General features: G+C 49.1%; 1 protein-coding gene across 3 annotated transcripts in view; it reads right to left on the reverse strand.

Annotated features, from left to right (window-relative positions):
- Positions 1-2,963: 2,963 nt before the first annotated feature.
- WDR59 (WD repeat domain 59) overlaps positions 2,964-22,389 on the reverse strand; it is a 48,520-nt gene continuing 29,094 nt past the window's right edge. Inside the window, exons 18-25 of one of the 3 annotated variants that reach the window (XM_026088590.1) lie at positions 13,821-13,954; positions 12,456-12,537; positions 10,217-10,329; positions 8,986-9,133; positions 8,821-8,893; positions 7,347-7,473; positions 5,930-6,072; positions 2,964-4,766 (exon numbers count right to left, since the gene is read on the reverse strand). In XM_026088590.1, the coding sequence (XP_025944375.1) occupies positions 4,531-4,766; positions 5,930-6,072; positions 7,347-7,473; positions 8,821-8,893; positions 8,986-9,133; positions 10,217-10,329; positions 12,456-12,537; positions 13,821-13,954 (1,056 nt within the window). In that variant the 3' untranslated portion in view covers positions 2,964-4,530. Of the gene's footprint in view, positions 4,767-5,929; positions 6,073-7,346; positions 7,474-8,820; positions 8,894-8,985; positions 9,134-10,216; positions 10,330-12,455; positions 12,538-13,820; positions 13,955-14,052; positions 14,120-22,389 lie in introns of all 3 variants that reach the window. The other 2 variants (XM_026088591.1, XM_026088592.1) reach the window with 2 other exon arrangements.

The following is a 22,389-nucleotide window of genomic DNA, read 5'->3' on the forward strand; positions in this document are numbered from 1 at the left end:
GTGCCTGGCCTGGGATAAACTTGCCGGGCCCCGATGGCTCCTTCGCTGGTGTCGGCTCTGCTCCGGGAGCAGCAGCAAGTCCCTGCCGCAGGCACAGACCCCGCTGCCACCATGGCACCCTGCTCCCGGGCTGGCACCTGCACCCGTCCTGCACGAGGAAGGGCGGATTCGGGTGCCAAGGGCTCCGCAGCCACAGCCAGGAGCCAGCGTCCCTGGCTGCCACCAAGGTCCAAGGGGTGCAAAGGGGCGGCATGCCCAGGAACCGGGGAGCCCGGGGTTTTCCCAGCCTTCATCACGTGCGCAGGCAGCAGCAGCTTCACCTCAGCTGCGGTTACAGCCTCTCGGACCCAGCGTAACTCTGCGTCGTGGCCAAAAGCAGCCGCCAGCCCCCACCGCCTTGGCCGTGCCGGCCCCCGGGGCGAGCAGGAGCTGAGCCGGCTCAAAATCAGCCTGGCCCCAACGAGAGCACCAACATGGCCTGGCCTGAGCAGTTCCCAACCGACCTGACCCTGGCGCCAGCACCAGGGAGACAGCAGGACGGTGCCGCTGGGGTTGGGGCAGGATCAGGCCCTGCAGCGCTGGCGCCGGCGGCGTAGCTGCGGCTGCAGGGGAAGGGGCTGATGCAGACACCGCAAGTAGCAGTAGCTACAGGGAGGTTTTCCCTGGCACCATGTGCAATATCATCATCCCTCGCACCTCCGCCAGACTTTGACAACAGGGGATCAGACTTCCCATGCTCTGTAGAGGGAGACCTTCGGCAAGAACGGCGAAGGCGTTTCCCCAAATCTGGGAGCAGAGCAGATGCCGTGCTCATTGCCCAGAGAACCTGTATTTTCTCTGCGCCGCGCAAAAAAGGGTTTAAAAGCTGACAGTGACCTTGAGGCCAGAACGGGCTGTCATGGGAGCTTTTGGTTTTGACCATCCTTGAGAAAATCTGCTCTAATGCAGCTGCAACACCCCTGCGCACGTGTCAAGCAGGGAGCTGTTACAGTTTCACAGCAAATCCYGCTGGAGGAGCTGCTCCGGGTCAGCCCAAAGGTCTGTCAAGCTCAGCATCTTCTTTTGCCAGGGCTGGCAGCGGAGGGGCAGGGAAGAGCATAAGGAGAGGCTGGCAGGGCAGCGACACCTCCCAGCACGCTCCTAGCTCGGGGACCCAGGGGCAAGGCTCTCCCAACGCGGGGGAGCAGCGCTGACAGCTCCGGATTGTTTTCCTCTATGGACTTGTCTACCTGAGCCCTCGTAAACCTGCAGAGCCCGCGATGCCCCAAGGGAAGCGGTTTCACACCCTTCCTACGCATCGCGCGAGGAACTCGCTTGCTTCCTTGTTTTCAGCTTACTGCGAGCTAGTTTAGCTCGACACCCCCCAGCTCCTGTGCCAGCAGAAACCATGAACTAATCCCCCCGCTCCGCAGGCCCCTACCACGTTTCTCCCGTCGCATCCCTCCCAGCTGCAACACCCCAGGCTACTGAGCTGTCCTTTGGATGGACGCTTTATCACAGCCCTTTGCTTTTCCCTGAGCGGCGTTCAGGTCTGCAGGCGTCTTTTGGGGATGGGAGAGCCAGAACCGCACCAAGATACAGGTGCACCAGATACTCCCATGGTGGTATTTGCATTTTATTCTCCGCTCTTTTATCGCCAACATTTGATTTGCCTGTTTTGACTGCTCCGGTGACCCAAGAGCTGGTTCGGCGCAACACTGGTGCTCTCCACGCTGAGAGATTCGAGTCCCGCAGCCTCAGAGCTGCCCTGCCCGGGACACGATGCCACCCGTTCCTCCCCTCCTGCCATGGCGAGTGCCCTCCCGACCGTACTGCTCCACTCGGCCGTCGTCGGTTCTCTCTGGTCAGCCGAACGCTGGCGCTGCATTCTCTAAAGCCTGAAATTCAGGCGGTATTGAAATTGCGGCCAGATTGGGAAGCTTTTTGCACTTTATCAGGTTATTGCAAATAGCAGGTCAGTAAGGGACCGAAATGGTTGTGGTCCAGAGCAGACACACACTGGTGTGGGTATAGTAGCATGCCCCTTTTCCGATAGCTTATTCCAGACGGGGGGTGTCAAGCTAAGGGAATGCATTTCTGGTCTAATCCGGCTCCATGCAGGTGAGAATAAGACATTCCCGTTTCTTCGCAATAGTCACTTCTGCGTTGAGCAAGATCACTCCCAAAGCAAACACGACACATGCTGCAGGGCGAGGCAAATGCCTGCAGTGACAGGGAAGAAATCCGCCTACACACGGCAAGTTGCACAAACAGCCACGGCAAGTGCTTTTCCGCCTTCCTCCGGAGCATCAGCCGTCCCCCACCTCGAAGGTATTCAGATACTAGAGACATGCCGTAATGAACTGTAATAACGCACATTAGGTACCATTATCTGTCAGTCCATCGCCTTAAATGACAAGTCTCCTTTCCCTTCCAACCTACGTGCACGCTCAACCATGGAAATGGAAACGCTCCCGAGCTGAAGGGCTGCCACGTACAAAGGCAGCGGAGGGAGCCCTCGGGAGCTCACAGCAGAGAGCMCCTGGCCTGGGGACAGAGAGAAATCCCACCCGTGCGAGGGCCCCAGCACGGGCCTGTTGGAGCTGCAAGAGGCAGGTTCGCCAACAGCTCAGAAACCACGTGGCTTCATTTTGCAAGAGCTGCGTCGCAGCCTGCAGGCAGCTCCCGGAGGAGGCCTCGGCCGGGCAGGGCAGCACGGGCCAGGGCCGTGCCCGCACGCCGTCCCGTCGCTCCCGGCCGAACCCGGCCCCGTCCAGCCCAGCGGCAGGGCCGGTGCAAGAGCCAGGCGGAGCGGGCCGAGGGTCCCGGCAGCAGCCGGGGAGCCCCCCAGCTACCGCGGGTCTCTGCTGCCACCGTGCGGCACCGGCGTTCCTAAGGGGACCCCGCTGCGGGGCGCAGGGAGGAAGGGCTGCTCCGGGCTCCCCCCCAAGGGAGAACTAGCACAGCGACAACAGTTCTCATCAGAACAGCACTTAAAAAAATAATTTTAATGTTTAAGATACACCATCTGTTTATTCGACAGCAGGATCCCACAGCCCGCGTCAGCACGAGGGTTTGGAGAGGGCGCAGCACGTGGCCCTGCGCAGGAGGCAAGGACCCACCGGTGCCAGCGGAGGGAAGGGGTAGCTCCAGCGGGCCAGTCCCTGACCACACGTTTGCCCAAAATCAGTCAAGACAGAAGCCTGCTTAGGAGAGGCACAGGCTGCACGCCCCATGTGCGCACACAACTGCACGGACAGGGGCACTGCAGCGTCCCAGTACACAGCCGGCAGAGCCTCCCAGGACAGACGGCCCATTCAAGTACGTTCTGGGATGGAAGCACCACAGAGAGCAGAGGTACAAACCTCTGGCCTCTGTGAATTCCACCACAGCCCCTTCTCCCCTTGAAACTGCTGCCTCCCTGGCCCGCAGGCCTAGTCGCTCAAGGGCACCAACAGTTCAGTCGAGGTTGTGAATCTCAAATTACTCCTTGATATCCCCCATACGAACAGGGCGGGATGGCCTGGAGAAAATATCTAGAAGGAGCTTCATGGACTAGAGCTTCTCTCTTGGGTTTTCTTGGCAAGGAAACAAAGGGCTTTCCAAAATGCTCTCAGATGGTCCCCGACACACAACGAGACCCAGGCCCAGAGCAGAAGAGGCAGCATCACCGTCCGTGGAAACGCTGTGTGGATCCAAAGATCAAAAGGCAGATGGCCTTTCCCAGTCACCAGGACGTGTCCCCGACAAGGCAGGGACAGGCAAGTTAAAGTGCAYTGTATCACCCAGGCAGAACAGCAGAATGGAGACACTTGAGGAGTAACACTACTAAAATTGCTGGAAGAAAACAACTAATCCTAGCGCTTTTGGCCACAGGGCTGGGCTTTTCATACCAGCTGCAGATACTGACCAGTGAGTAGGAAGCTATTTAGGAAATAATCCTGAAAAATGTGGTTTGATTCTTTTGTTTTATGGGACAACTAGAACAGTGTAAACAGCAAAATAAGGACCCTGTTGCTTCAATGAGTAACTTTGAGCAAGTCCCACGGACTATTTGCTCTTCAAACACAGTTTGTAATTAGCCTTTATAGCTCACTGTTACCTGTGAATTATTTCCACCTTAATTGTGCAAAGACGACTCTCTCTTTTGCTCACTTTCTGCCCCTGTCAGGAGGCATCTGGAAAGACTATGTAGCTGGGGCAAGTTTGGCTCTGCCAGTTGAGTGTTTTGCAAAGGAACTTTTTAACACCCCCTCAGCCCAAAAAGGACTAACCAATATTCACATATCCTGCAGGAGAGTGTGATTTTTCTGGTCTGGCATCCATTGCCAGCAATGGACACAGGGAGTTTGGTCAAATCAGTCTGAAAGCAACCTGGGAAGTGTTGGAATATTGGAAGCACGTGTAAACACCCCTGCAGTGCACTGCCAGGAAATCCTGCTTCAGCAACCTGTAGCATCTCCTCCAGACACCCTGGAGCAGAGCTGATTCAACATGGCTTGGGAATTAAATATCAAATCCAGTTCACGGGCACTCTGCTCTCACGACTGTTCAGAACGTGCTCTCGAGCAGGCAGTGGCATCCACAGCCTGTGGGGCACACTTCCTGGGTGCGAAACCACTCCATCATATGGCTGGTGTGTCCTCCGTGTCCGCACGTCAGGCAGAAGTTAGAGGAGCCTCGCACCGCCACGTGACAGATAGCACACTGGAACGTGAAGCCCTTGCAGATGGCACACTGGGTGCCTCGCACCTCGCTGCGGCAGTGACTGCAGTACACACCGAACTCTGGCAGGAGGAAAGAAATTGGAAGCACGACAATCAGCCTGGCAGAATTACAGACAAAAACATCCTCCATTCGACCCTACATTCGGCAGGTACAGAAAAGTCCCCTGAACCCACTGCCCAAGAGATTTGCCTCACATCAGCCCAGGAGGGATCCTCCTTCAGGGTGGAGGAACAGTACATTTTACAGACCTCATTTTGATCTCCAAAGAGGAGCAAAGAGATATCACCAGCCACCATTAATGTGGGCAACCAGTGTGCTGGGACACAGACTGGCCCACCAGTTCCCCTGATGGCTAAACAGCTCTCAGCTGGGAACGTGTCTCAGATTTCCAGCTTGGGACACACTGACACATGCTGTGGAGATGAAGGCTTCCAGTTGTCCTCATCTGCATCACACATCTCTGAAGTGCAACTAAGAACAGGAACAGCCTTTGTTTCTCATCACAGAGAGAGTGCATAGCACACTCAGTGTGGATGTTACCAGTGTTGTGACCACTGGCCACGGAGGAGCAAAGGCAATGGTGGAAGTCACCAATTTTCGCTCCAGAAGGAATCCCACATTACAAGGTGAGACAGGGTAACAAGAGCTAAACAAGCAACTGCTGCTTCTCTGGCATCCTTCACCCGCTTCCCTCTTCCCAGGCTAAGCGCATCTTTTCCCAGAGGCCTAGTAAGAAGACATTTTAGCAACTGCCCTTGAGTGGCAGTTCTGGGCAGCTACATTGCTGAAAATAATTTGGGAGAAACATTTTATTTGCCTACTTCCTGTCTAGCTCACCCACAGCTAGAGATCTTGCAGTTTTACACGTGCACTATAAGAACACCCCAACCCAGAATCACAGACGAGGGTAGTGCACGCCTGTGCTCCTCTTTAGAGGGAATAAAGAATAGCCACCAGCATAACTAGCCGAACAGCTCTAGATTAGCATGTGTTTGCAATTTGGCTAGAGAGATGTTACAGTCTACAAAGCCACTGATGCAAGAGCTGCAAATCTCCTCTCCACTCTGAGCTGCAAAGAAGCTGATAGTTTGCTGGCAGAGCTGACCTCTGGGCAGACTAATAGATAATTTTCATCATGCCCATGGCCTGCTAGCTCCCAGACCCTTGAGGCAGAGTCCCGACTCTGCCTGGGCAGCTGGAGCGAGCAGAAGCATGCACTCACCGATTCCTTTGTGGGGATCAGGAGGAGAAGAGACAAACTTGAGAACCTCAGCCCGCTTCTCCCGCAGGCCCCAGCGATAAAGGATTTCTCCATAGCACTTCTTAAAGTCATCAAACTGCTGAGTGTTGGCAGGATCCAGGAGCCTGGGGGAACAAACTGCAGTGTCATCTGCTTGACTTACTCTCTGAGACTCTGATTGCAATACTCTTCCCAACGATGGCTAAACAACCAGCTCACATCACTAGAAGAGCGGAATAGTACTTCCCATGTGTTGCTGAAATACTGTTAACACACTGACTGGTCTGCCTTTCATTTGTGCTATGCTCAAGGGTAYGTCAAATGGGCGGACTCTCCTCTGGGGGTCTCGCTGCAGCCATCTTACAGATATATATCATATGCAGTCCCAACAGAACTGATCTGTAGTATGAACCTTCTCCAAATTACTTACTGAATGAAAAGGACCTGGCTATAGACTTCCTAGACTACAAAACTGGGAGGAGTGGCTGATACGCCAGAGGGCTGTGCTGCCATTCAGAGAGACCTGGACAGGCTGGAGAGGTGGGCAGAGAGGAACCTCATGAAGTTCAACAAAGGCAAGTGCAGGGTCCTGCACCTGGGGAGGAATAACCCCAGGCACCAGGACAGGTTGGGGGTTGACCTGCTGGAAAGCAGCTCTGCTGAGAAGGACCTGGGAGTGCTGGTGGACACCAAGTTAAGCATGAGGCAGCAATGTGCCCTTGTGGCCAAGAAGGCCAATGGTATCCTGGAGTGCATCAGGAAGAGTGTTGCCAGCAGGTCGAGGGAGGTGATTCTCCCCCTCTACTCAGCCCTGCTGAGGCCACATCTGGAGTACTGCGTCCAGTTCTGGGCTCCCCAGTACAAGAGGGATGTGGCAGTACTGGAGCAAGTGCAGCGAAGGGCTACAAAGATGATTAGGGGACTGGAGCATCTCTCACATGAGGAAAGACAGAGAGCTGGGCCTGTTTAGCCTGGAGAAGAGAAGGCTGAGAGGAGATCTTATCAACGTGTACAAGTATCTGAAGGGAGTGTCGAGAGGATGGGACCAGACTCTTTTCAGTGGTGCCGAGCGACAGGACGCAAGGCAACGGGCACAAACTGAAACACAGACGCTTCCATCTGAACATGAGGAAAAACTTCTTCACTGTGAGGGTGACAGAGCACTGGAACAGGTTGCCCAGAGAGGTTGTGGAGTCTCCTTCTCTGGAGATATTCAAAACGYGCTTGGATGCAATCCTGTGCAATGTGCTCTAGGTGACCCTGCTTGAGCAGGGGGGTTGGACTAGATGATGTCCAGAGGTCCCTTCCAACCTCAGCGATTCTGTGATTCTGTGATTCCAGTTGATTTGGGCATGGAGTCACATATCCCTGAATAACCCCAAGGCATGCTATAAGCTACCTTTTGTTTTTCTCATGTTGATCCTTCTCACGCTCCCGATGATCAGGATACATTAGATTTCCGTAGCGGAAGTCATCTGGAGAAGACTCGCACCAGGGAGTGGAGGCCTGCTCTGTGTCTTTGTTTGCTGCAGGCATCAAAAGATGATGAGCATATCGCAAAGCACAATACACATGAGCACAACCTTGTCAAAAGTGGGGGGAAGGAGATGTGAAAGTCAAACGTAAGAGCACACACTCTGGTTTTCTAAGACACCATTGCATCACTTTCTGCACTCCTACAAACACTACTCCATCTCAGAAAACTAAGAGCCAACCTCTCTACTTGCCGATGCTCTCCTGGGCTCCTGGTGATAGCATGGGAATGGGGTTCATCAATTTAATATGGAGGAATCCCTTCTGCCTTCCACCTCAGTTAAAAACTGTTCAGGCAATTCCATGGAGTTTCCTTGGGAAGGTTATGCCAGTATGGGCTCCTCTTCCCCAGAGAGGGAGGATTTTCATCACCGAGGCCGCTGTCACTGTAAAGGGGCCTCGGTCTGTAAGGCATTGCCCTGGGGGCAGGGAGAAGACTGCTGTTAACTGCTACAGGACACATCAGCTCCATTAACCTTTATTCTGCACTCTTCCTCATATCATAGATGCCTTGATACTGCACTGAAAGGCTGCAGATTTGCTGCTAACAGGCTGATGCTGCCCTAGGCTATGCATATCACTAGGAATCAGCAAGCAGCTTTAGCGCTCTCTGACCCAGGCACCCTTAAGAGTGACTTTTGACTTTGATACATTTACAGCTCAGCAAAAAATGTCCTTAGGCCCACAGGTATCCACACCACCACCAACCCCGCCTTTCCAGCTGCTGATGTTTGAGTTCCAGCAACAGGAGAAAGCACAGAGATCTTTTTTTCCCCTTGAACCCCATGCAATAGGAGAGAGGAAGGCCCTCTAGCAGCATCCTACCTGTTGAAAACTATGGCATCACTGCACAGAGTTAACAGCCTCAAACTGTGCAAGCGCTAGGGCAGTGGAGAGCTTATGGCAACGAGACAGCAATGAGGTGGTCACCCTGAGTGCTAGCTATAGCCAGGCTGGAAGCAAAATGGCACAAACTGGTCTCTCTCTACTTGTTTTCAACCAGAAAAGGTGGCAGTACAAGCTCTTTGCTCTGGATTGATCTGGCGTCCAAGGGCCTAGCTCAGCATGTCTAGAGAGTTTCTAGCAGTTCCTCCAAAGCTCAGTCTGACAGAACACGCTACAGTCAGAAGGGGCAGGAATGTGGGACCATCAACATGGTTACTGCAAGCTGTGCTTGCTTCTGGCCAAGAAGTTGCATCAGGTACCCCACATGCCCAGCCGCCGAAAGCACCTGCAATCACTGCCAGTACTAATTCCCCTTCTTCCCCACCACAGGAGCTATCTAAGACCTAGACCAGAAGGGAGGCAGATTCCCCTATTTATTACCCCGGTCTCTATACCTATGCTCCAGCCTCCAGTGCCGAGTCCAGGATCTGACATGCTGGAACAGGAGCCAGAGGAAGTAAAACTGGGCTGTTGAGGTGGAAAGGAGAGGAAATCATGTCATCTACATGACAGATGTTCAAAGATTTTAAAGACAAACAGGAAAGAAATGGCTCTCATACATAGCGGCTGTGGGAAGCCAGGTTGGAGGCACGCTGAGGAAAGGGGCCATAGGAGTTTGGGCATCCTTGTAGCCTGGACTGGGCTTCAAACACGCTGCATAGCATAGCAAGGGTCTGCACATCATGTAGCTGTGAGTAATGAGCCAGCCTGGGAAAGGAAAAAGACAGAGAGAGTATGAGACTGAGTAGAGTTCAGTGGAAAAAGCATCGAGAATCCAGTGTAACTAACTTCAAGCCTGTTGCATAAATCAGTTTTGGGCACATTATTGCCCACAGGAGGCATATGCACTCTGCAGGATTGGGTTGCCTTTTCAGTCACACTTCTGAGAAGCCAGATCCTCATGGTCTAACAGGTGGGAGAAAGATGATTCTGGGCATCTAACCTTTTCCTCTTATTTCTCTGCAGTACTGGTTGGCCCGATTATCTCAGGTTTGTGCAGCTTCAAGAACAAGGACCACAAAAGCAATTTTAATTGGACGTAAATCTGGAGCCATTATACTCACTCCCAGGCACAATGCCCTTTTGAGAAGACCCTTGACACACAAGCATCGTGCATCTAGATGACAAGGAAAACCCCACCAAAGGTTTTCTGAATTGCTATGAAGACTGTCTGAGAGCAGCTAAGAACTGTGCTCCTCTCCCACCTCTGCCTCACAGCAGGAGAGAGCTAGGACAAGCAATAGTATGTAAAGCACGTCACAAATCCTGTGCCTCTGAATGAAATCTATCAACAGATAATGTCAGTTACTAATTATTCCCCCTCCTGAACAGATTCACTGGCAGGAGGACACTTGTGGCTAACACTCATTCAAGATATGAGTGGAATGATTTCTCAATATGCTACATGGCAGCAGTGAATCTGATCTGATGGTGAACCAAGCAGCTGAACCAAAGCATTCATTTAGGAGGTGATGAGAGGAAAACCAAAATCTTTACTTCTGAATCAGGCCTTGTGGACGTGCTGCAAAGCAGAGCTCCAGCCACACCTCTTCTACTGCTCAACCTTAGCTGAGGGACAACCAGCTGCTTGATAGGAGGCCAACTGCTGCCTCCTATTTGCCATAAATTGCACTTGCAGCTTCCCTCCCTTACACATCTCAGGCTTGAGGAAGGAAATACAAATTGTGGCAGGGCTCCAAGTCTGAAATGATGCCACGCAATGTACACGGTTATGAAGGCTCTGCTTCAGAGAACATTCCCCCATTCCCTCCCCAGCTTTCAGAGACCTACAAGGATTCCAGTAATTGACGTCCAAATGGATGTTGTGCCCAGGGTATCTCCAAATCTGGGTCAGACTTCGGTCCAAGACAGAGATCAGTGGCTACCATGGCTAGTGACCAAACCTGGTAAGCAGGAAAGAAAAGCATCCAACCTACAATTAGAAAAGGAAGGAGCCAATCTCCCAGAGTTTCAGTGTACACAAGTTTACTCATAAATAGATAATAACAGAGCTTTTCTATAACAGGCAGCAGTTTCAGCGTCTGTGTGGTGGACAATATATAGAATAACACGAACCTGAGAGAAATGCTCTCCATGTCACACTTGTTCTGAGATTGGGTTAAACTGGTCTTTAGTGTAACAGAACTATTAGTGCATTTTATATTCACAAACCTCAGAAGGGTTTAAATTTGTTACAGTTCTTGGGTTCAGAGATGTCTGGTGGCAGAAAATTTACTGGTGAATCCTTACTTGCATAAAAATATCTTTTGATTCACTGCGAGTGTTACTGAACACCTCTGTTCGCTATTTCTACCCCAACAGTTTAACTATTTCATACGTCAAGTTCCTCCTTTGTTTATCTCCCTCGCCTCTGAAAACAGTTCCCTCTCTTCAGTCTCTATACCACTGATTGTGTGTGACCACATTAAATCTAAAACTGTTTTTTCTGCTATGCTTTATTAAGATGGAGCAATTAGTACACGCTATCCCAGGAAGAACAAAGCTCCTAGTTTGGCATGAGAAAAGAACAGGAAAGGAAAAGAGTATGGTGCTGAAAAGAGAATTAGAGAGGTGACAACTAGAGTTGATAACACAGATCAGAAGACCTGTGTATACACAGTAGAGAAAATGGAAGTGCTCCGAGTACAAAGAAGAACAGCCAGGAACAGTAATCCTYCAGCTGCTCCCTGTGAACTGAAGAAAAAGCAGAGAAACTGAAACAAGGACAGGCCTGAGTACAACAGAGCACAGAAAGGAAGCGGTGAAGATGCCCCTTCCTATGCTGTTATAGAGCAAGTATAGGTCYAGGTCGGCTCCAGGCTCCAGGTTGGCTAGGAGCAAGGCAAGCTGCAAAACAGGCTAGAGTTACATGAGGCAGGGAAAACAAGCAAGGAGCAGAGCTATCACGGAAAGTCTTGCTGGAGTTATTCCAGTAATTAGTTTTCCCTTGACTAGTTACTGGATCTTTTAATATTTTGAGCAAATCAGGAAACGCACAAACTGGCGTTCAAACACTAAAAGTAGCCTCACTAGGTCTCACGCCTAAACGTCTTTTTTTTTTTTTTTTAATTCAATCTATGGGAAAGTTTGCCTACAAGACAGGGAAAAGTCTGAAACAGCTAACAGAAGAAGCTAGATATCCTAAAGTCACTACCCAAGCTTTAGTCCAACATGGGCAAACCAGACAGCAAAATGAAGCACAAACAGATCTAGCTTCTCTCTGCTGGTCTAGCAGAACCCACCATGGAGCTAACAATCTCACAGAAAGACAACAGTTTGAGTGCATTTCTGCTTAGATCAGGTAAATCTATGTCTGTTCCCTGCCCAGATCTAGGGAGAGCCAAATGCTCAGGAGAGGTGTACAGGCTCCTCTAGCAGCATTAGCCCACTCCCATCTCTTTCAGGCACTCCTGAGTGCTGTCAAGTGCTCTGCACATTGCGATGGACTGGTCATCCGGAAAAGGACAGGCCACAATAGCCATTTTTCCTCTCATTACTAGGTGAAGGTAATTGCCCAGTCCATTTCTGCAGCTGGGTCCCCAGACTCAAACTGTAAGCTCTCTTGAGGAGGAGCTCGCTGCAGTTAGCGCCCACTGCCAGCACAGATGAATGCTGAGCTAATTACAACAGGAACGATTACATAAATAAGACAAAACCACTGATCAAAAGGCTGACAGCAGCTAGGCAATTGCGTGTACAGTTACTTCATTTGCTGACTCAAAAGCAGGCTGCATTCCTAGCTTTGCCTGCAGGAATTCCCTGAAAAATGTGCTTCCCTCAGTTTGGCAAAGGGCATGAAACAATCTACTTGCAGCCCTGGCAAGGGATCTCTTGATGCCAAGAGTCAACGAGGTAGACAACACCTCCTCTACAGCTGTTCCCCGGGCCTTGGTTTATCAGCCATTTCAGAGATTCCCTGGAATAACTGCTGCACCCAGCTGGCTTTGTAATGGTTCTGGCATCGAGGTGACAGCGTAAGCCTTTTGAGGTTAGCACAGCCGCTGGAAAGTGCTCCAGTTCAACATAATACCTGTACGAGATCCCTCCGTCCAACTGCCAAGGCTGAGGCAGCATTCTTCTGGCACGTCTCCTGGATGTTGTTCACATTCAGTCTAAAAAGGAAGGAGATAGCTCAGCTCTGGTTGGCCTGTCACCTATGAAGGGGGGAGGGATGGGAGGGATGTGGTACTGGCAACAACTAATAGCCCAGAACTGCCTGATCAGTGTGAGCCTGCAAGATGATCAGGATCCTATCCCTCCCTCCCCCCTAATTTAGGGATCACCGCCCTCCCTCTGGCAAATCCCACTATTCAGCTTCTCTAGCAGACGTCTTATTGCACCAAGTTCAGCTCCAAACTAGCTGGGATTGATCCTAAGATGCGTCACTTCCAAGGAAATGTTGCATCAAACTTGTGCCAGGATACTATCAAGGCAAGATTTTTTCTTGCCCCTAGAAGCTGGCGCCATCAGTTACAAGGTACAGTTCTCATCAGCCTGCTTGCCAGCTCTGCTTGACCTGGAAGGAGACAGCTGTTCACTGTGAGGCAGGCCAGTATTCAGCCTGGAGATATCCAGGGAAGAAAGTTCCAGCAGGTCTTTTTGAAGGACTTTCTTTTTAATAACATAGGAAAGAGAGAAGGAAGAGAATTTCTCAATTTTTTTGTCCTTTAAAAAGGGAAGCCTGCTTCTTCCCTGAATGTCTACAGACTGGAAAATTTTATGAAGGACCAGACAGTATTACCAAAGCTAAGGAAGAAAGAATTGAGGAACAGAGGCTGTATAACCATTTTTACTGTTGCTTTTGGATTTCAGTAGCTGAATTAGACACTTTGGAAAAAGAACTTCCTTGTTCACAAACAGGACTTCTCCATCCTTTTGATTAAAGTGGAAGAACCTGCAGTACAGACACTGGCATGTACCACCAAATCTCCAAGAGTATGGTGCATCCTAAAAACTTCTGAAGTTAAAAATCCTTATGAGTTATGAACAGTTTTAGAGTATGAGAATATGCATTTATAGGGAATTTTAAACCTGTACATTTAGCTGTGGAGTTCTTTAACATGACACTTTAAGAGAGAATTGTACTGATAATTTCTCTCTTTATCTGATGAAAAACTGAACCTGTAAGGTTTGCAGCAATTATGCCGGAGCACCTCTTCAAGCTCTGAACACAATACATCATCAGTAATTTCCTCTGTCACACTTTTCAGATTTTTAAGAAACAAGTCCCCTCTCACAGGCAGAGAGAGATACCATAAAAAGCAGCAAGGCAGGAGCAGAGGAGGAAGGGAAGGAAACATTCAAAGATCAGTACAGCATGATTTCAGGATTACAAAGCACAGCTACGCCAATGATGGCTGCTTTCATTTGGAAAAGGGTGGCAGCCTTTACTCACATGTAGAGCTCTCCTAGCAACTTGTGCACTGGCAGCAAGCAGGAAATATCCTGGATAATAACTTTCCCGGCAGCTTTGATGGGTCGGTTGTTGGCATCCGTCCCTTCTCGCTTGCTTTTCCATCTCCTTGATTTCTGCAGAACAAATGGTAACGTATCACTAGGGAGCAGGGCAGCAGGCCAGGGAACAATGCACTAGGGTCAAGAATAATGCAAGCAGCACCCAAACCTGCCTTTCAGAAGGCTCTGTGTTACCCTGGAAAACATCCATGACATGCCCAGGAGAACAAGCATCTCCATCTGTAGGAAGTGAAAAGCAGGTCAAGGCAGCGAGCTCAAGGTTTAACTCACTCAAAAAATATTTTGCGAGTTCCCCTGTGAAAGCCAATAAGAGAACAAATCAGCATCAGGACGCCAGTCAAACCCAGGAAGGTTTGGCAGGAGGATCGTTCAATTATTGTTCTCATTACAGATCTGGTCTGGGAACCCTCTGCACACAGACCACCACTGACTTCAGCCAAAGCTCTGCACAGAAACATGTAGGAGGCAGCTTCTGTTTGCCATCAGCTTCAGGACAAGCTGACAGGTCCAGATTCTCTCTTTTGGTCTCTTCTTTCAAGGTCTGAGTACACCTCTATTTAGCATCAGGACAGGGCTCCCACCTCTCCTGCTTTATCGACAACTTCAAACAAATAACAGGCAGATGATAAAGCAGGGCCCAGGTTTTCCCAGCAAGGACCCTGAGCTACCACACTCAGAGCAATTTACAGCTGTCTCAGGACATAAGGTGGGGGGAAGAAAAAAGCAGAGGAACCAACACAAGGGAACAAAAACAAGAAGCCAAGATCCCAAATACTCCCCATAATAGACACAGAGGTCATCTTATGCCAAGCTGCATAAAGCTACCTTGGCCATATGAAACAAAATAGAGTATTTGGGTGGTATCCTGGCCACTTCCAGCCCCTCACTCTCTAGGACAGTAGCGAGGAGGGAAGAGAGGACGTGCAGCAGCATGACAGGCAGAAGGCACTGGAGATCTATTGAGGGAAGCACCGGCTGCTACGCAGGGCTCCTAAGAAGAGCAGAGAAGGTGTTGATGCTCCTACACAGAAAAGCTTCCTAGTGGTGGTCAATTATGGAGGGTCTCCTATATGCACTTGTGGTGGGGTTTCCTACACCACATCAGAAGCAGAACAGTCCCTTTGAATAGGCCACCAGAGCATCCCTGTACTGACAGCTCTGCAAGGCAGGCAAAGCCCACTCCAGCAACACTTCGGTGCTCCTGAAGAACAGGCTGGGTTAGAGGAAGGGCAGAACTTGGGCCTGCAAGAAGGGTCACCTGGGCTGTGGGTGCTGGCCAGGCTCTAGGATGGCTGGGTGCCAACTTGCCTTTGACCATGATTTTGCCATCCTGCAGGAACCTGAGCAGGCTTATCACAGATACAAAATACCTTAAAAAAAACCCAAAAAACCTAGCAATTTTAAGAAATTAATTCCTCCTTCACTGCCTGCCTGGTGGAAGCTTAGGCCAATGTGCTGAGGAAATTTTGCCCTGCTTGACTATATCGCTAGCATGTGCCAGAAGAAGCAAAGAGCATGGGTTCCTTACATTGCCCTAGACGCTGCAGGTGACCGAGGCTCAGAGGCCTAAGCACAGGCTTGACAGTAAGTGAAGGAGGTGTTTTAGACTTGAAGGAATTGAGGGTGGAATTTTCCACCATTCCCCAGAGTAAAGAGGACCAGAGCACACATGCTGCCCAAGATTCAGAGGTGCTAAACACTGGTGGGAGAAGGACTATCAGCACTCGATGCTTTGGAAAAGGTGGTTGACCAGGGCCTAATTCTGTTCTCGGCTATATCCCCTCAAGGCCTAACCAATCCAGGCAGAATTTGCTTTCAGTATTTACCTGCTATATCACTCAACCCGAGCAGGACTCTGCAGTGGAAGGTAAGCTAGAACATGATCTGACAGGAGGTCGAATTCTCTTCAAACTATCAGTTCTCTAATTAAGTCACTGTCTAGATCTGCTCTGACTCTCATCCAGGTAGGTGGACTACACCTCTTCTGAAAATACCTAGGAATGGCTACCTCTTCTATGCTGAAGGACGTGGACTGTATTACAACAAAGTTCCCACACAACTGTGGTACCCGTACCCCATTCCCTGTGAGAGAAGCCAAATGCTGTCTCCTGTGTGCAGTGAGGAGCTGCTGATGCTGCCAAAAACAATACTTAAGCAAAGCAAGCTTGGGAACCCCAGCATGATAACATGCCAGCAGAGCAAGAGTGCAGGCACTGTCCTGGAAGGGCTAGTGGGCTTCACTCACAACACTGCCCAAAAGCCTTCATTTGTGCTGTTACTGCACAGGTATTTGGAGCCAGGCTTGCCAATGCACAACCACATTCTGCCAGTCTAACACCAAGGCCTTCTGTAGCTTGAGAGGTAATTTGGAGAGCCACTTGCCACCTCCTGACCATCTGTAAGCCAGCTGCCCCCAGAACTCAGCCTACTCTGCACTCACAGCTGATGGAGAGTTCCCTCTAACCAAGGTACGTTCACTACCTTCTTACCAGGAAGAGATGCAGCCTGCTCCTGCCCTCAGCAAGAGTGGACTGAAGAAGCCTCCTGACAGGCATTTCAAAGACTAGAAACATGGACAACACACATCACTTTCCACAAATAATTCAGTCACTTATTGTTTTGAGGAGAACGACAACAGATGAGGATGAGAATGGAAAAGAGATCTCATGAACGGTTTCCACTGCTCACTGTTCACATATCACTGGACAAATGAAGACACTAAACGTATCAGAGCCTTCTGGAAACTTGGGACTCGCAACCAAATCTTCCTCATTTCTTTCTCCCAGCACTGCCTATTTACTGGCAGAAAGGGCAGCCCTAATTCTTTCTTGGTGCAGCTCCAGGGGTGGAGTTAGACAATGGCCATATGCCCTCAACCCTACACTTCCATGACCACCACTTCCTGCCCATGGAGCTGTGACAGAAGAAAATCATAAGCCTAAATGTACAGTCACCATTAAAAATCTCACTGTTTTTTAGAATTCAGGTTTCCCTCCGTTAGATATGGCAACAAAATGTTGGGAAGAAAACTACAATCAGAAGTATGGGAACATTATGGATGAGGTAAAGCTCGTCACCCTTAACAGCAGGGAAAGCTCCACTTTGAACCAAATAATCACTGGTGTGTTACCAGAGTAGCTCTCCACCAGGCAGTATTTGGGTACTTTTAACAGGAGTTACCAGAGACAAGGAGAGCTCTAGTTTGAGCCTGTCCAGTCAAGATCCACCACAAGGTTCCTCTCTCCCCTTCTGCTCCACCTCTTCTCCCAGGAGAATTTTTCACTATGGCTTTATTGAAAAGCATCCCTGGGATCACATGCACTAGGATAGAACAAAAAAATACCTCTCTTCCTTAAGGGCTGGAGTGCAGGTCATGGAGGGGAGCATGGAACATAATGGTTGGAGCTAAAGCAGAAATCAGCATGCATGCACCAAGCTAACTCTATTGACAGCTAAAGGTGGAAAACACAGGCCTTTTGTATTGCCCCCAACATTTCTAGCTGTTTCTGCAATCTAGAATCCACACCAGGGAGAACTGCATCTACCCAGCTGCTCCTGAGAGTTTAAGAGGAGAGGAAGAAGAGAAAGAAAATAGCTATAGTGATAGCAAATTAAGACTCATCAGTTCTTCAGAACACAAGAAAAAAAGAAAGAAAGAAACCAGAGCGTTTACGACAGTCACAGGGTTGGAGGTGACAGCAGGGAACAGCACTGAATAATGACTAAAAAAGCCAGCCTGCACCTGCACTACCATACCCAAGGCTGTAATTTGCTGCAATCTGAGGTGATAACGATGGCAGTAGATGGGTTACATGTAGAAACAGACAGCCCAAGAATAAGCCACCAACTGCTTCGTAGCAACCACCATTATCACTGCACACTCAGCAGAACTGGTTACAAAATGCTGCCCTCCTGCTTGGAAAGGATGCTGAACACTTGGGAGCGTGTCTCTGGATCCTGCTGAGGCAGGCAGTGCTGCGAGGAGCATCATGAAATGTGAAGTGCCTGTTTCACAAATGCGTATGCAAAGTTTCTGGGTTCATGGCACAAACTGGTGTTAGCAGGGCAAAGGGAAGGGTTGCGGACAGAAAGGAACAGCCTTGATGTCAAAGATTAAGCTGCATTAAGGCATTTGCAAAATAAGAGAGTTAAACCAGCTCAAAATCAGGTTGAAGCTGTTTCTAAAAAAAGGTTTCTAGTGGGGAGCACTACATTTAAAAATTGCTGCTTCCCTGCAAAAGCTATCTTCCTCGCATTCTGAACAAGTGCCTACAGATTAACCCCCTGTGTAGGTGATGCAGCACTGTCTGGAGTTTCTTTAAAAAATAATCAGCATTTACTATTTACAGCATCTCCCACAGTACCAAGCAACTTCCACAAAAGGGCTAGAAATCTGAGGCGCTTTTGAATCAAGTGTCCCACAGCAGGAATATTTCTTTAGAGCTTCCAGTGATTAGTGGCTGTTACGTGCCCTGAAGCATAGGCATTTCCCAATTGGAGGCTAGTCGTTATCTAGGAAGAAGGAATTATTTCTGCTTCTAGTCTTGCTAAGCTCTTGTTTTCCTGAGCACATTGAGCAACGCTGAGCTCTTCTTCCAGAAGGAAGGCATCCCTGTCTGCATGAACAACCCACATCTTTCTTCGTGCACACCCATGTCGTCACCCTGAGCGCTACTGCCCACTTACATAGTTAGGCTCTTCCAAAGGCTCTCCACAAATACAGTCTTTCGGGTTTTGACCAATCCGCACATCATTTTTAAGTATACATTACACAGAATGATAACTTCATCACATCACTACACACACTTCCTTCCAAATCAGTGGTAAGTGAATTAAACTGTGGCCATTTGTACACCACAATTTACCACATCAAAAGCTGGCAAGTTTCTTGCTTGGTTTTCTCACTTGGAGTCAATTCCTGATTCAAGACAGAGCTTCATTTCTTGCCTCCAATGCTCACATTTCTTTATCAGCTCTTTGCAAAAAACCTTTGATGGAGTCAAGTAAATTACTTCTGGTTTCTTTCACCAGTGTAGTCTTAGAGCTGTAATAATTAGGAATGCTTGATCCTATTATACCAAGTTCAATTAGCTGTTACAGGATTCTATTTTATTCCCTGCTGTCTCTTTATAAGAGATAGCAGGAAGGCCAGGAGCTAAGAAAAAACAGTTGTTCACATGGACATTAAGAAAATGGGACCTAAAGAGATCATCTTTAAGTTGAAATGGGGATTTCTGACTTTGCCTGTGCTTGGCAGATGATTCATGAGAAGATAATTGCCCAAATTTACAACACAGCTTGAGTAACGTTGATATCGTCAAGACGTTCACATGAATGAAGTTCAAACCTGAGGGACATGTGGACCTGACTAATAGAAAATGACTGTGAAAGCAGTTGTGCAAGGACAAGTGCCAGGAGGAGGGAGTGCCTGCTGGGGCGGCTGCAATTGCAACCACTCAAACAGAATGCAGGGCTGTGCAATTCCAAAGGCTGGGAGAAGATCACAAATTAAGGAGAAATTCTATTTATTGCTCCAGGCAAAAAGAGTTTATGGTGCGTTGCACTGGGAATAGGCAGCTCATTTTAACGAGATGACAAATCATTGTCAGCGACTCAGTTTGTTTCTTCCCCAGTTCTTAAGGGATGCCATGCCAGCCAGTGGCTTGCTGCTCTTTAATGTTATATTTCAGCAGCTCCTCCTTCTCCAGCAGGGCTTCATTTTTTTCAGAAATGAGGCACTCTAATGTCAGTCTCATCTGTTGGTTGATGATGCATAATAATCATTTAACTCCTCTGCAGTGCACTCTCTGCTTCTCGAGAGGCTGATCCTATCTTACGCTTCAAATTACCCCTTGGCATCCTTTCCTGACTGCAAGGCCAGGTACAATAGGCATGTTCTAATTCAGGATTTGTAACCCTCAAACTAGTGTCTGCTCCTGTCCACTTACACATGCGTGCACGCTTACTGAAGCCCTAAGCCCTGTATGGAGTGCAAGTCCCCCACCTCTGTGACCTAGTCTGTCTTCTGGCACAGATGCTAATGGTGAAATGACCTCTTGTGCAGGTTACTCAAAGTCAGGCAGGTGGCACTTTATTCTTGGGCCCTTGGGCAGAAGACAGGGTTATATCAAGGACAGCATTAGCACAGCGCACAGTACCGGGAAGTCGTTAATTGCTTGTATGGACCAACGTCGCCGGGCAGAGCGAGGAGACATCTGTATGTGAAAACATTATACCCAAGAAAAGGGAAGAAAGACACCAAGAAAATTAAAGACAAAGGTAAATAAACTGAAACGAAAAGTGCCCTGAACCAGCAGAGTAAAAGACATCATTCCCAACGGTTCTGTTACACAATGGACAGTTGCAAACCAAGATCCCCCCTTTCATCCACACACAATTGTGCTGAGCAACATTACCTACAGCCTTGGCAAAGCGTGGGCTGCTGTGTCTGTGCCTCTCACTAGCCTCTGTGGAAGACTTCAGTGACCACAAGTATGAATGAAGTCTTCCACATGGAATTGTATTACTGCAACAAGCACTGAACTGCAGTGAATCGGTGGTAGAGCAGAAGACAACACCATGGTGCTCCACATGTCAGGCTCCTGCTTTAACCAGTTTCCCCCCTCCTGGCTGATGAGGCAGGCAGCTAAGTGCTATTCCAGTCATATAATTTTTAATGCAGCTGCCCGGTGCCATGGCACAGAAATCTGTAGCAAGCTAAACAAATATTCCTGCTTCCTCAAAACATCCCTTTAAAGTCCAGCATCCTCCAGGACTTCATTCACTAGAACCTGCTGCAACTGTTTACTTTCATTTTAAACAATAAAAAGCCAAATGCCAGGATATTAGGAAGGATCTAGAGACCTTGCCAATGGCAATGAGGAAACTGCCATTACAGGTTGAGGAACTCATTCAAGTTGGGTTAGCAATCAAATTCACTGATTGACTATGTAGAATAACTCCCAAGTAGGCTTTCATTATGAACTTGTGTACGTTTAAGTACTCAACACAGTAATTAAAGCTACTAAAAACAAATGGGATCTCTCAAAGCACATTATTGTGCACTTACTTGAATAAAAAAATATTTTCTGTTATAGTTCTGTAAGAATCAACACTATAAAAAGGGGAAGACCAGGCTTATTTGTGTTGCGTGCAATGTATTTGAATTTTTCTTTTAGCTGACAACTGGTAATCAGCACCATCAGCCATGCCTTGGGCCTCTACTTTCCTTTGCATCTCACTGCTGGGAGAACCCTGCAGTCAGGGAGTCTAGGGTCAAGGCTCCGTTTACAGACCGTCTGGCTGCTGGCCATACAGCTCTGGAGAAACAGAGACAAGGAGAAGACCACAGCCTTGTGCTGCATGTTCCTCCACCAGGCCTCACAAGAGGAGGAGAAAAGGATTAGTAGAAAAAGATTCAATACAGCAGAGAACAAGCAAAACCAAGCTTTGTCCCCCCACAAAATCCTATTCTCCTGTCGGTAACCCACTGCTGCCAACCTACGGGACTCATGGCTACACTCCCACGTGCTTTGAGTTTGGAAAGTCTGCAACCAGGTGGGCACAAGGACAAAGCCYGAGGAAGTCCTGAGAAGCAGCAGTTTCCAGGCCCTGCCAAATTCCACGCAGGGAAAAAGTGTGAGGTGGAGGCCCAAGAAAGCACACCACAGTCACCGCCTGTGTGTACGACTGTCCTTCAGGCAAGGCCGAGATGTCCCCAGGTTCCTACTGGCACTACTCTCTAACTGGAGGTGGTGGTGGTGGGGGGAACACAGCTTTGCACCCACGTCCTGCTAACTCCACAGGGCCTAACAAGCAGTGGTTACTCCGTCTCCAAAGGGCACCAGAGGCAGGCACGTGGCCCGGCTTGAGAAACTCTACCCAAAAGGGGCAAGAGCGCTATCAGAGATGCCAACTGCATTCAGCACTGCCAACATCTAACCCTGACTCAAACTCAACAGGCACCAGGCTGTCAGCTTATGAGAAATGGCACAGGAAAAGGCATTCGTCATCCTGTGAACATAGAGGGGGCTTAATGTCTATACCTGGAATGGACCTGGGCAGTCAGTAGCCCTAATGACAAAGACAGGAGAGAGTTGGCTTTCCATAGGAGCAATGCTCTTTTGTCTTCCCAGCCCTGCAATGACACCTGTGCAAATGCATCCCTGCTCTGTGGGCACGCAGAAGTCCAGCTGCCTGGTTCTTTGGAAGCTTCTCAAGGAGGACACTAGGTGTTACCATAGCTCTCAGCAGAAAAAAAAAAAAATCTTCCTGGCTAAGGTTTCTAGTTCCCAGTAACTAAGTACAACAGTAATTCTTCTTTAAGAGGAATCCAGGTTCAAAATCCTGATGGCATTGCCACAGTATAGATATAGGTTCTCCTTCCTGCTGACTACTATTCCTCAGTGGGGGTTTTTTTTGGAGGAGTGAAAAAGAGGGAGGAAGAAAGAAGGAGTGTGGATGTGTGAAGTGATGTGTGTGCGCATGTA

Source organism: Apteryx rowi, unplaced genomic scaffold (genome assembly GCF_003343035.1).
Source record: "Apteryx rowi isolate R43461 unplaced genomic scaffold, aptRow1 scaffold_776, whole genome shotgun sequence".
Lineage (NCBI taxonomy): Eukaryota > Metazoa > Chordata > Aves > Apterygiformes > Apterygidae > Apteryx > Apteryx rowi.